The sequence below is a fragment of the Leptonychotes weddellii genome, chromosome 2 (assembly GCF_054177405.1).
Source record: "Leptonychotes weddellii isolate Sample4059 chromosome 2, ASM5417740v2, whole genome shotgun sequence".
Classification (NCBI taxonomy): domain Eukaryota; kingdom Metazoa; phylum Chordata; class Mammalia; order Carnivora; family Phocidae; genus Leptonychotes; species Leptonychotes weddellii.
The window spans coordinates 54,645,216-54,660,246 of record NC_138370.1 but is presented as its reverse complement, the minus strand read 5'-3'; the positions used below and the strand labels follow the sequence as shown (position 1 = coordinate 54,660,246).

The following is a 15,031-nucleotide window of genomic DNA, read 5'->3' as shown; positions in this document are numbered from 1 at the left end:
TATCTTTCCCACTGAAGAGGAATCTCTATCAGTGTCCCAACCCTTTTTAAAAATTTGTTTCTCCAAAGCCTATCAGGGTATCTTCTGCATAGTCTACATTCATTCAACGATTACAGAATGTAGACATAAATGAAGATAAAGAAAAATTCTAAAGTAGACAGGGAGATGCAGTAATGGAAAGGAAATGATAAAGCAAAAGATTCTAAAAGGCATGAGAATTGAGGGCTCAGAAATCAGTGTATCATTTAGCCAAATTCTTAGGAATAGGCATCAGTGCTGTTCATAAAATGTATCTTTCTATTGTACTCTTAAGGTTAAAGACATTCCCAAGTCTATTGATTAATTGATGTATTTCATGTTTCAATTCCACAATATATGGCCAGGTTGAAGGACACAAATACAGAAGAAGCAGAAATTCTAAATGATTGGGAAATATATTATAAAATCCAATTCAAGTAATTCTTTAAAAATGGAAAATGACGTGAGTCAGTCTTATGAATGCTTGGAAAGTGCACTTAAGATCAAAAAGACAATAATGAAAGGGAAGCTTTCAGTGGAAGGTTTTCAGGATGAAGACAGTACTTAGAGCAGTGTCCTTTCTTCCACTGAATACATGGATGGTAGTGAAATAGACTTCAAAAATATTGGATGTGGCTAAACTAAATCGAAGTTTTAAAGAGAAATGTAAATGCAAGCCAGCATCAATAACTATAATCCATTTGTTTTATGAGGAAAGAAATGAATTTTCAAGATATACTAATAGGGGCAAAGCTAGAAAGGGTTAGAATGAAGGTCACTGATATGGGAATAGGTGACATTTTTAGTTCTTAGAATTGTGATTAGGAAATTCTATAGTTCATGAACAAATCTATACAGTGTGTCACAGACTGTGAGTGGATAACCTGACCTCTTGAATACCTGAGATGGATACTACCTCCTATCTTCTGCATTCTTCTTTACATTCAAATGTCATTATCACTTCTCTCCTCACTACCTCAAAGCTTCTATGAAGCTCATCCTTTCTTTCTTCTTAATTCAAAGCCACTCTTTCCTTCAGTGCTTTGGGCTTACTATATTTCTGCCTTCATCTTTAAAAATTCGTAGTGTTCTTTTTCCTTTGATTTCTAAGCCTGACCTATACCTACCTCTGTTTCCACTAGTCTTAAAAATTCATAAACCTGGGGGCACCTGGGTGGCTCAGTCGGTTGAATGTCTGCAATCTGCTCAGGTCATAATCTCTCGATCCTAGGATGGAGCCCCGAATCAGGATCTCTGCTCAGCAGGTAGTCTGCTTCTCCCTCTTCCCCGCCCCCCATTCTCTCTCTCTCTCTCAAATAAATAAATAAAATCTTTAAAAAAACCCTCATAAACCTGTTATTTATTTATTTATTTTAAGTAAGTTCCACACCCAGCGTGGAGCCCAATGCAGAGCTTGAACTCGCCACCCTGAGATCAAGACCTGAGCTGAGATCAAGAGTTGGATGCTTAACCCACTGAGCCATCCAGGCACCCCATAAACCTGTTAGTTTTTAAAGCACTGTACTATTAGTGGTAAAAATTCTCAAAAGTCTTATATCACTGCCTTAATTTTCTCACCAGTAACTCCATCCTCACCTACTGTAATTTGGCTTCCACCTTCCTCTTGTTACTCAGTGCATCAGCTTTCTTTAAAATTTCAGAAAAAAGAAAGGGTAGTTAATGGAGTAGCGTCCCTGAGATCATGAGAAGCGGTGGAAACAATGAAACAAAGTTACAAGAAAGTCTTGACAAGGGGAAACAATGTCAAAATTAGGGGAAAATGCTGGGAGAGCAGAATGGAGAGAAAGTCTTGGTCAAGAGTATCACTAGTCAATCTGTAATGACACTGTATTGGGCAACAGTGATGGAGAAGGATCTGATCTTTGTGAGACCTGGCAAAAGAAAAACTGAAGAGTCAGTCTTGACTGGAAACTCATGAACTACTTTCATGAACAACAAAGAGAAGTCATCATCACAGGAACTAAAAGTGTGATGCCTGCATAATAAAGTATGCATATTGTAGAGACCATGCCTTTACTGTATGATTTCAGGTATTTTGGTAGTGGTGAGTGTAGAGGAAAGTAGAAAAGAGAGAGCAGGATAAGAGCTACATGCAAACTGGATGAGAGACAATAGTCTGAAGTTTCCATGTGTTTAAGAAACCTCTAATATTTGTTATCCTGAGACTGGGAATCCAAGTCCAAAAAACTCTCTCTGCTAGTTTTCACCATGGTATCTAAAAACTGGGATGAATTCTTCTTTTCTCAAGGACTCTGAATTTATTAAGTTTCCTTAACTTCCTTACCACCTACACCAGGCCAGTTTTCCTGGGAGGACTTTGTAGGCATGAACCCCACAAGTGCCTCAGTATTTGTTCCTTAAAATAGCTTGTCACAAATGATTTGATGAATACCATTCTCCAATAAGACACCCCAGGGCAAAGCTTTGGTTGCACAATATAACCAATTATAACTTGGTAAGAAGGACAGTTTCTTAATGAAGTAATTACCACAAAATAACTTGCCATGAACAATTCAGAGATTTAGTAAGGGTTGTTCAATTCTGGGGAAAATGGGACCACAAGAATCAGTTATTATTTTTAAATGTTTCATTTACAAAAGTAGAATATATAAAATTGTTGTTTAGATAGCTTAAGGGATAGCTTCCTTATATATCCAGAAAAATAGAATGTAAAAACAAAATCAAAAATATTCCAAACACGTAACCACAATAAATTTTCCTTCATCAGTTCATTTGGTCATTAATTGTTTACTGCTGAATCCTGGGTTAGTAGTCACATTGAGCCACCTACTTCTCAACTAAAACTGACTTCTAGATATCCTGATGCAGTCCACTGATATATAGTCTGAAAGTTGTCTAAATGGTGTCTGCTCAGAAGCCTGTCCATGGAGTCTATTCTCTGAATTGTCAATATTCGTACAAGGTTTTGAGTTTCCTAAAGATCTTGGAAATTATCTTCAAGCCGACACACTGCAAAACATGATTAGTCTTAAAACAAAGCTTATCACATAAATGATTCAATTAAGATGAATAAAATTTAGTTTTTGGTAATAGTGAACATTACATCAGAGTAAAGTTAGCCTCTCTGATCAGTAAACCTATTTAAGTTTAGAAAAAACAAACTCAGATAGAACAAAATATAAGCTTTTTTGTATTTAATGTTGATGAATCAGAAGATACAGGGTTTTTTTCATTACTAAACTAAAATTATTGAACTGGTCCTCTTTGCTATAGAATTATCTTAATTATGTTAACTGGAATCTTAAAGCATTTTTGAGTTAGTATTTTTAAGAAAATAAATTTTAGATTTATTCCCACCTTGGGCTAGAAAAGGATGACCTTTGTGGGCTGCATTTGTCCCTCAGGCAAGCAGTGTGTTATGTCTACCTGGTACAAATGGGCCCCCATTAACTAAACCAGTGGTCTTAAAATTTTTTCCTTACATATTCCCAGAAAATTCAAGGTTACGTCAAAATCTTTTCTTATTATTTTAAAGATGTAATGTGTCATATTACTAATATCGCCTTTTAAAATAAAATTGTTATATCATATTTTTAATATATCTAGTGGAGTTATAAATGACATATCAAATCTGAAAGGAGTAAGTGAATTCTGACTAATGAAGCAAGTTCTCTAAAGTTCAGGGAACCCTACCTTACCCTGTCCTAGATTGCAATAGGGGGATATTTTGCCCTGGACCTGCATTTCATATGTTCTGTTATTAAGAGAGCAGTTTTGATATAATTTGTGGAAACTAGCATCAAAAATAAGAGAAGGTATTGGACCAAAAGTAAACAGAAGGTACAACAGGTATATTAATGTTTGTCTTTTAACTCTGCCATTTATACAGAAGACTCCACATTATACTAAAGTTAGGTTAATCTAAATCTAGTAAGTTCAAGGTAACAACATACACCATCAGAGATAACCAGGAACATCAAGGATCAAAAAGCAGAGAAACAGTCTATCAGCAACAACAAGCAGGAGTCTCACACCCAAATGAAATCATGCACATGTCTATGCATTACCCACGAATTTGGTACACATAAAGGAAGACATGTTTCCTACGAATCTAAACAAAGAACCCCCAAATTAAACGATCTATTGGTCTATCAGGAATAAACATGGAACTTTAACTTCCTTTGCCTTGAAATCATGCCAAGTATAATTTCATGCTGTAGACACTAATGAATGAGAGTCTTTACTTTCTTTTTAATGAGGGTACTGGAAATGCTTTTCATAAATCTTAAATATTCCATTTCTGAAATTCATAGATGGATAAGGCATAGACACTTGTCAGGACTAAGAAACTGGATGCAATAAAGTGCTCCATCTTCAGTATTTCTTACTGTTGTTCTTTGCTTTGTTCTCCTGAAACTCTAAGCAACAATGCTTTGACAATAGTTGAGGGACAGGAGGAAAGAACTTACTAAGCAAAAGTGTCATAACTGCCACTACTCCGATACACAATATATCTTGAATTCAGAACATACTTATATGGGTTAAAGTACTTTCTAATTCCAGGCTCTACCCTTACCAAAATTAGCAGCAGTAAGGCAAAGAAAGACCTAATGATCTACTACTGGTTCATGGTGACTGCGTTAAAGAAGGCTTTGCCAGAATCAATATTTTGAAGTGTTTCTTTGTTTGGTACTCTGAAGATTTCACAACTGGCAACGGATGATAACAGTAAGATTGGTGAAAGTATGGCTTTCTTTTGAAAAATGGTAAGGGGGCAATTATGAAAGAAGATAATGGAAAAGAATCACAGGAGTATTCTCAGGCAGATAAATGTTAGGAACAAAAACATGGATTTAAGGATTTGGAAACAGATTCACTTAAAATCTTCCCATGCTTACAGACCACTTGGAAATACTTGAAGACCCACTCCTGCAAGGTCCATCTATCACAGTTTGAAGAATATGAACTTAACTTGCTAAAATTATTGAGATCTCTTTAGTTTAACTTCCTAAAGGTCTTTTAATAATGTAATATTTTTAAATGAAATATTAAAAGTAAGTATAATCCAGATGTAAGTGCATCAACATGCAATTGAATTTTTGTGGAAATTGACCATCTATTTCTAAAATTTACATGGAAATCCAAAGGATCAACAATAGCCAAGGCAATCTTGAAAATAAAAAGTGAAGGAAATGGAGGATTTAAATTACTAAATATTAGGACTTATGAAAAAGCGATGATAATTAAGACAATGTAGCATGGGCACAAGAATAAACAAACAGACCATTGGGATAGAAACAAACCTGTGCATGTCACCTGATACATGAGAAAGGTAACACTCCAGTGCAGTGAAGGAAGGATGTTTTAGGGGTTTTTTTGGTTTGTTTTTTTTTCATGGTGCTGTGCAATTGTGTCAAAAATTGTATCTTGACCCCCAACCTCATACCACACACAATAATCATTTCTAGATGAATTGTGGATCTATATGTGGAAGATAAAAATATAAAGTTTGCAAAAGAAAACACAGAGGATAACTTCAATAGCCTAAGGGAAGGCAAAGATTTTTAAAACACAGCACAAAAAGTACTAACTAGAGAGGGAAAACAATGATAAATAGGACTACATTAAAATGAACACTTCTGTTCATCCAAAGAAACTCTTGATGGAGTGAAATCACAGTCCAAAAAGTGAGAGAAGATATTTGAAATACATATACCCAATAAATGTGTGTATACAAATATACAAAGTACCCATAAAAGTCAACAATATAAAGGCAAACAACCAAAAAGGCAAAGAACTTGAACAAATATTTTCACATGACCAATAAACATATGAAGACGCTCAACTTCATTCGTTATTCAGAAGATGCAAATTAAAACCATCATGCAATACCACTTAAACAACAAACTCCCAGAGGACTAAAATAAAGAATATAGACAAAACCAAATGTTGATGAGAAAAGGGTGCAACTTGAACTTTCATATTCTGATGTGAGAGTATAAGTTAGTATAATCACTGTGGAGAGGGTTGTAAGATTTAGCGAACAAAAATACAGAATACTGTTTATGGAAAAATATTTGGCAGTATATGATAAAGGTGAACATATATGTACAGCCAAATGACAAAGGAGTTACCCCTGATTTATATAACCAATAAAAATAAATTCATGTCAATGCTTTTCTAGGGCCCTCTCAAGATGAATGGAGTCACAGCACTTCTGACATGATGTCAAGCTTAGGTTTTATTACAGCACATCTGAACTAAATGTGAGACCATCATGGAGCAGAAATTGTGAGCCTTCGTCTGCTATCACTAGTGAAAGAATATTCCTTCTCAGTCTCAATCTAGATTCCTGTGGACTGCAGTGTGCTTCTTCTCCCCATGGTCTAGTTATGGCTGGAGTTGCTGGAATTGCCCATTGAGGGAACACATGTTTGGGTATTTTTGAACAAATATTTTTGGACTCATTTGTTGCCCTTTTGTGGAGAATAGTTAGAAAATTAAATTTATCAACCTGAGAATTATTGGAGAGGTTTCTCCTGCTCCTGGAACATTAATGAAAACAGCTATTACATTTGAACTAGTGATCTAGAGGCCTTTTATAACATAATTACTTTTGTGGTTCCAACAAAGTAAGACTTAATGGAAGGCAGGCATTGGGTAGTGGAACTGGAGATTAAGCTCTATGTGGTGTAAAGGAGGCATTGTTGAACAAAAAAGAACTGAATTTACCCAACCCTCTAAAGCATTACGCACTGTATGTCAGTCTAAATAACCTTCTATACAGAAACTCTTCCAAATATCACATCAGTAATTTCTAAGTGATTTCAGGTGCAAGGATTGACATATTTCAGTTGAAATATCTTTCTTCCCCACAGGCTAACGTATTATGTGAATATTTGCCTCTTTCTACCTGAGTTGCAGCAAACGTTCTGAGAGCTGAATGCAGTTCATCAAATAAATCCCACTTTAGATTTAGATTTGGTGTGCCTTGGAAACCAGGTAATATTTTCATTTTACTTAGTGAATATTCTGCTAATATCTGTACTTTTCATGTGGGAAAGGATTAATAATGTTAAGGCCTTTTCAAGTTTCCTGTTTCTTCTAAATCCAGATAATTTCACAAATGCATCTTGTGATAGTATTGTGGAAAAAAAAGTACACACTTTAGAGATGTTTAATGTAAACCCAAAGTTCTCATTGTAGGAAACTTGAATAACATTCTTATGCACAAAGTCCGATAACTTAGCAAGTGGACAAACCCTTACTTTGCCTTTTTAAAATTAGAAGAACATATTTCAAAGTTATCCACTATAGTCCAAGCTAAATATCTTATCATCTACAACATTTTCTGAACTATTTTGGGCAATGATAAATGCTGTTTCCAAAACAGACTTATTCTTACCTAAGCTAACAGTTTTATAGAGCATTTATTATAATACCATACAAAGGAAACATACTGTTGAAATTTTTAAAAAGGTTTGCTCATTTCCTAATTTTTAAATGAATTACTGTTTTTCTTGTGATTGATCTTAGAAGAGGAGAAGGAGAAAAAAATCCCACAAATTTATAATGTTAGTATATATATATATACTCCCACATCACATCATAAATTTAAATTACTAGGATTTTTCACCTCACAGCTATTTTACCAGGTTTGAGTTACAAAGTTAAATCGCCAGATTAATTACATGGTTGCTTTAAAATTTAAATTCCTCATCATCTGGCAGTAATTTTAATTTGCCATTTAGAAAAAATTCAGCTGGGAATTGTGATGATGTGTTGTACATATTACTGTTTTACCTTTAACTCTGTTTGTGATCATCTAGGGTGACTGGTAAGAATTTTGGAAGAAGAAGGAAAAAACTCATCTTTTTGTTTTGTTTTGTTTTTTCAATGTCATGCTTTTTGTGAGGAGTACAAATTGATATGTCCTAAAATAAGAATGTAATAAAGAGGAAAATCCCTTTTGTCTGCTATAAGAAAAGAAAACTTAGGAGTCTATATTTTGGAGGAATAACACTCTGGTCTAGAGCTCTATGTAGTCCTGTGTCTTCCACTTCATGGAGTATTCCTGACTCAACTAAATGACTGGCTACTCCTCCCATTGGAATATAATCTGTTCTAGAGCTGATAATCAGTATACTTTACAGTATAGTCCTCCTGGCAGGGTATCTTCTGATTAGATCAGCATTCATTCTTAGCAGTAGGTGCCCAGGCCATGCTGGCTGTTAAATATTTAGAACTTCACTCTTACTCATGCCCAACTTGGAGCAAACATTTATCCACCGGGCTTGTAAAAGTGCCTAACAATAGAGAGGGGTACTTCATTAAGCTTACAGCAACACATTGCATGACTGCTTTTTTGCCTGTTTATTTGTTTATTTGTCAGATTTTGGTTTAACAGCTTACATTTGTCTCAATTTATGACATAGTAATATGGTTGTCTAAATTTCAGAATATTTGCACATGTGAGATAAAGATACACGTACAAAACTGCATCAGCTTTAACCACTTTTCAAGCTCCGGAAACACAGCCTTCCAGCCAAGTAAGAGCCACTTCTCCTCTCACCTCTTTTCTTGACTAAAACTCTAGTTAGTAAGTTGAAGAGGCAGGAAGAGGGGAAAGGGGATAGAGAACCAACCAAAGACAACATACCCTTCCCTGAAGGTGGGCAGCTACCAAATACAGCCCTTCGCCTGGGTGAAGTAAAGCAAAAGAAAACTGAGTTAAGCTGAATATATTTTAACCCACTGAATCCGGATTGGATTTTAATGATTTAAAATAACTACAGGAAGGGAAGGAAAAATAAGATCAGATGAAAACAGAGAGGGAGACAAACCATAAGGGACAAACTGAGGGTTGCTGGAGGGGAGCTGGGTGGGGGAATGGGATAACTGGGTGATGGGCATTAAGAAGGCACGTGATGTTATGAGTACTGGGTATGTATGCAACTGATGAATCACTAAATTCTACTCCTGAAACTAATACTATACCATATGTTAATTAAATTGAATTTAAATTTTAAAAAGAAAAGAATTATAGGATTATTAGTTAAGTGTGAACAGGGATGTCATGGGATCTGCCCAACTTTCCACTCAGAGCCACAGTAAATTTACCTGCATTCAATACTTTTTAAAGGGGTAGAGGAAAACAAAAATAAAATTTTAGTTTCTTCATAAATCCTTTTTATTTGATATGCTTGATACAAAAATTCAATATTATATTAAATGTATATAAAATATTAAGAATTATGTTTCTTCTCATAACTGGTTTCAGGTGACTCAACTCTTGTGTATATAATCATAAAATGGTTTTAATTTTTTCATTAATTATCATCTGTATTCTTTTGAAACTCCCTTTCTCTTTCCACTATATATAAGCACCTTTAATGTCTCTAACAAATTTCATAACACTTTCAGTCATTTTCAGTTATTTTTTTAAATTAATTTATCTGAGAGAGAGAGAGTGCACGAAAGGGGGGGAGGAGCAGAGGGAGAGAAAGGGAGGAAGTAGACTCCCCGCTGAGTGCAGAGCCCAACATGGGGCTCCATCTCATGACCCCTGCGATCATGACCTGAGAGCCAAAATCTAGAGTCAGATGCTTAACCGACTGAGCCACCCAGGCGCCCCTCATTTTCAGTTATTAGAACAGCTTCCCTCCCATCACAACAAGGTTCTAGGACCTCCCTTATATGTCCTGATAGTAATGGTCACCAATACTTCTCAACCCCCCGAACCAGACCCTCTCTGATTGGGCCCTGAAAAATGTAGTAATTCCTGTACAGTCCAGTAACCTTGCTGATAGCTAAATATCAGTCAGTATCTCATAGTATTGTCTTATAACTTAAAAATCAGAAACATCGAGCCTTTCATTTTTTTTTTTAAAAACAATCTTTTCCCCTGAACAGGACCCTTAATTGAACTCCCAGGTGCTTAAGAGCCATCGATGTATTTAAATATAGTAAAATAAAAAATTAACCTCCTGATTTCTTCTTTTACTATCTGTCAGAGTCACAGAAGTCAGAGAATGACCTGAAAGCCACCTGAAGGGACAGTGTCACTCTCGGGTAAGTGCCTGGCAGCCTTTGCCAGCACAGCCATAAGCAAGGCAGCCGCTGGGAGTCCTAGCTGTCCCCGGAACGGTACTGGGCTCTCTTGATAATCTAAAACACTTTTTTCTGGAGTGCCTGAGAAGCGTCTGCCTTTGGCTCGGATCATGATCCCAGGGTCCTGGGATTGAGCCCCACGATGGGATCCCCGCTCAACAAGCAGGGAGCTTGCATCTCCCTCTCCTGCTCCCCCTGCTTGCGCTCTCTCTCTCTGTCAAATAAATAAATAATATCTTTAAAAAAAAAAAAGACCTTTTTTAAGCAAATGAAGGAATAGAAGACCAGAGTTAAAGCAATGATCATGGTGTTTGTCAAAATCAAAACAGCCATCTTCACAAGCTTTAGCAGTTAAGGGTTAGCATCATTTAGGATGATTATCTACTAAGATTTCCATGGAGACTTAAAATGATCTCAGGACAGATTGAAGGCTAGAAAACATTCATTATAACAAAACTGGATTTGATTCCATCTTATCTGAAAAACTGTAGACATGAGATAAAGAGTTTCATGTCCTATATCTTCTCTCTAGAGCTGATAGCCACTGATTGATGCCTCATGAGACAGAACCTTCACAGGAAAGATTCATAAAGGCTTCCCTGCCTTCCTACAAAAAAAAATTTCTGGTGGTCTCTGAGATCCCATCAGTCATTATAAGAAAACAAACCAACCAACCCACAAAAAAACCCAATCTGTTGTCATTACTAAAGGTGTGTTTATGCATGTATGGTTGGAAACATAATTTTGCACCCCATAGTCATGTCTAAGCCATAAAAGCTGAAGCTCTTTCTCTGTATGTTCAAATTATGACAAGTAATTTTACATTAGTAAGTTATTTTACTGTGCATCTGAATCAGCATTAACTCTAAGCTTTGAAAAATTTAAGGATAGAGACTATTATTCAGTAGCACTCCACTCATAGATATATGTAATATTTGATTGATGTCACTAGATGGGAATGACTATATGGAAGATCTGCAGTTATAGATGGTGTGCTAGAAGTACAATTAAATGGATTTTTTTTGTAAGTGAGGTAATTTTTTTCTTATTTGTAGTTCTAAATTTCTACAGTGACCCTATAGCAACTGTTTTTATTTTTACAAAATAATTTTTATATCTTATGAAATAAACAGAGCAATTACCATGATCAATTTTCAAAAGAAGAAACCAGAACCAGCTCAAAGAAAAAAGGCACTAATAGAATGAGCAGGCCCTGATTTCTCTTATTCCCAGGTTAGTGTTTTTTGGTCTCTACCATACCTTCTAGAACAATTCCTGAGACGAATTTGTTATGCCTCCAAAGAACTTAATGAGGGCACTTAATGAAAGCAATAAAAATACAAAACTAATTGCTTGCTATACCAGAGTAATTTTAAAGATCTACTTATTGATTTTAGAGAGAGAGAGAGAGAGAAAGTGTGAGGGGGTGGGAAGCAGAGGGAGACAAGAGAATCTCAAGCAGACTTCCTGCTGAGTGCAGAGCCCTGAGGCCGGCTGGATCTCAACCCTGAGATCTTGAGTAGGATGCTTAACTGACTGAGCCACCCAGGGGCCCCGGATATACCAGAGTAATTTTAAATTTAGTTTTGGATCTCAGGTCTACCTTTAATTTACCTGTTACTTTTTTTCTTGTATTCCAGCCAAATAATTTATGCTCTCACAACTAAAAGTAAGGAGTCTGTTTAAGAGATGGCTTTTCAGCCCACACATTTTTCTCTAGTAATTTACCTCCAGCCTCGACCTTTTTCCAGAATTTCTGTTGGGGGGACACGCCTCTTTCTGCTTGTGGTCTAGATAGACTATCAAAGAGAAACGAAATCACACATCCATGGAACAAACTAAATAAAGCTGTTGGTTTTTAAATGCTTTATTACATTGATGTTAGTATCCTTAGATGAATATAATCAGATTAGCAATGTTTTGGTCACTGAGAAAATGAAACATTTCTGAAAACTCACAAGACAGTGTAGCATGCAGACTAGAACTAGTTATGCTTTCATGTCTTTATGGAACAGTCACCTCAAGCAGTACAGTACATCATAAGAGCCTTTACTGCTGCTCTACAGCTTCTAAACCGCAGAGAAGAGATGAGACAGACATCAGAGGAAATTTCAAGGCAACTGCAGTCAAGCATTATCCAGGAAGCTGCAGGTAGGACAGCATTACATGAAAGCTCAAACTTGCTTCAAAACCTGGCCTACTGAAGTATACAATTAAATTCACATTTTTTTTAACTTATAAGGAAATTACACACATTTAGGAACCTGTTATCTCTATGTTGATTCCCAATCCAGTTATTTGTAGTCTTACAGAAAACTTTGTATTAGGTGGCTGTTTTGTTATTTTGTTACTTGGAATGTTATAACCTACTTTCATTAAAAAAATGAGAGTGACATCTGTATACAGAGTCACAGTTTAACAGAAAGGTAGTTAACTTGAAATTTTGAATTAGGAATGAAGAAAGGTGTTCAATGTCTCCTTTAAAAAAAAGCACAATGGTATAGATCTAAATGACGGCTTAGTAACAACCATGAATGTGGTAATATAAAGATGCCAGTGTTTTAAGACCAAAGCCAGATAACAGACTAACTCTAAGAAATCAACTGTTTTAGTTCATTAAAATATCTTTCACAGCTGCTGTGATGTGTCTGGCACTGATTCCAAATTTATCCAGCAATTCACTAGGTTTCCCACATTGAGGCACTTCTGACACTGCCAGCTGATGAACAAGGATGTCAGGCTCCCCAGAGACGGCCGCACATACAGCTTCTCCAATGCCACCTTCCCGGTAGTGATCCTCCACTGTGATAACCTGACCGCCTGTAGCTTTTGCATTGGAGATGATGTTGGCAGCATCCAGGGGTTTAATGGTAAATGGGTCAATGACACGGATAGAAATACCTTCTTGAGAAAGACTGTCAGCAGCTGCTAAGGCTTCATGCAGAGTAACTCCAGCTCCAATAACTGTGACTTTGTCATTGACACTCTGGCGGATGACCTTGGCCCGTCCAATCTCAAAATTTTCTTGTGGGGTATAAATAACTGCAGTTTCTGGTTGGCTGGTCCGAATGAAGCACATCCCTTTGGTCCTGGCAGCCAGATAAACAGCATACTCTGTTGAGACAGCATCACTGGGATAGAAAACAGTACAATTGGGAATGCTTCGGAACATGGCTAGGTCCTCCAGGGCCATCTGGGAGGGTCCATCTTCACCACTGGATACCCCACAGTGGGAACCAATAAAATTGATATTGGCTTGAGATATGGCTCCCATCCGTATCTGATCGAATGCTCGGGTCAAAAAGGCAGCAAAGGTACTAACGAAAGCAATGGTTCGGCCACGTGTGGCACAGCCTAGTGCCACACTCACCATGTTTTGCTCAGCAATAAAACACTCAATAAAACGCTCAGGGTGCTCTTCGTGAAATATCTCGGAAAAGGTGGAGTTCTTTGTGTCACCGACCAAGACAATAACTCTTTCATTTGCGTGGCCCAGTTTAGCCAAAGCCAAACCAAATGCTTTCCTAGTAGCTATCCTGTCTCCAACTACATAATCAGGCAGACAGGTCACTTTCATATCCCTGATGCTGATCTGAGGTGAGTCTTCAATGGGAGGTTTTGGTGTGAGATTCCTGTTGGTCTGTATCTGACTCTCAATTAATTTGATGATGGCATCTACTCTTTCTTTCGGCATCGGCTTTCCATGCCAATTTTCTGCATTCTCAATATTTGGAATACCTCGGCCCTTGAAGGTCTTCGCAACTATGGCAGTGGGCTTGTTCTTCACTTGAGCTGCTTGCCAAAACGCTTGGCACAATGCCTCCACATCATGGCCATCCACGGAGTAAGTATTCCACCCAAAGGCTTCGCAGCGATTCTGATAGATGTCTGTGCAGTGCTCAAGGGGCGTGACTCCACTCTGTCCGAAGCGGTTCACGTCGAAGACTGCCACCAGATTGTCCAGACTGTAGTGAGAAGCAAAGGCCAGAGCCTCCCAGACAGAGCCTTCTGAGGACTCGCCATCCCCCATGAGGCAGAACACCCGGTAGCTGGCCTTGTCAAAGTACTTGCCAGTGTACGCCATTCCACACGCGGCACCTAATCCTTGCCCAAGTGATCCTGTTGCCACATCAACAAACGACAGCCGCGGGGTGGGATGTCCCTCCAAGTCACAGTGAATTGTCCTCAAGCTCAGCAAGTCGGATTCGCGGATGTTGCCCACCTCTGCCCAAGCGGCATAGAGGATTGGAGCAGCATGGCCCTTGGAGAGGATGAATCGGTCGTTGTCGGGGTGTTCCGGGTCTGTCCGTTTATACCTCATGGTGTGGAAGAAGAGCACGGACATGATCTCAGCGGCGCTGCAGCACGAAGTGGGGTGGCCGGAGCTGGAGGCACACGTGGCCCTGATGGAATGGATTCGCAGGCGGTTGGCCGCGTCCCGCAGCACCTGCACCGTGTTCCCGTCCGGCTTGGAGTCGTCTGCCATCACTGCGCTCTACATGGTTTCCTCAGAGCAAAAGCGGCCGGCGCACCGCCTCACAGTTCTGTCGTGCGACCACCACGCCCTGGTCCGGCCTCCTCCAGGAAACGAGCTCCGCCAACGGCCGGCGCGCCTCGAGAGGCTTCGTTGTGACGCTCGGGCCTCAGGAGTCGCGGTGCGTCTCCGCTTCCGCCGCGCGCTGCCATGGACGCACCGCCGTGTCCTTCCGCACCCAAGAGAATGGATTATTTTATATTGATTTTGTCACTTGCATGTTCAACATTATTAAAAATAAGTAAATTTCTTTACACCTTTCCTCATGTTATAAATTCAAAAGCAGTCATTCTTATTTCCATGAACTATAGGAAGCTATTTATGAGGTTGTGCTTTTCTTTTAATGCATTCAGCATGTATCCAAGAGTACAAAGAAAGCCTTAATAG

General features: G+C 38.1%; 1 protein-coding gene and 1 pseudogene across 1 annotated transcript; one reads left to right on the top strand and one right to left on the bottom strand.

The window, feature by feature from the left end:
• Positions 1-6,755, top strand: part of LOC102727256 (uncharacterized protein C3orf38-like) — an 8,919-nt pseudogene extending 2,164 nt beyond the window's left edge.
• Positions 6,756-11,975: 5,220 nt separating this feature from the next.
• Positions 11,976-14,707, bottom strand: TKTL2 (transketolase like 2). Its single transcript, XM_031017342.2, has one exon. The coding sequence runs from the start codon at positions 14,594-14,596 to the stop codon at positions 12,719-12,721; it is 1,878 nt and encodes a 625-aa protein (XP_030873202.2). The 5' UTR covers positions 14,597-14,707; the 3' UTR covers positions 11,976-12,718.
• Between the last annotated feature and the right edge of the window lie 324 nt (positions 14,708-15,031).

Coding starts and splice junctions, on each gene's coding strand:
- TKTL2 (XM_031017342.2), bottom strand. CDS start 14,596: ATGGCAGACGACTCCAAGCCGGACGGGAACACGGTGCAGGTGCTGCGG.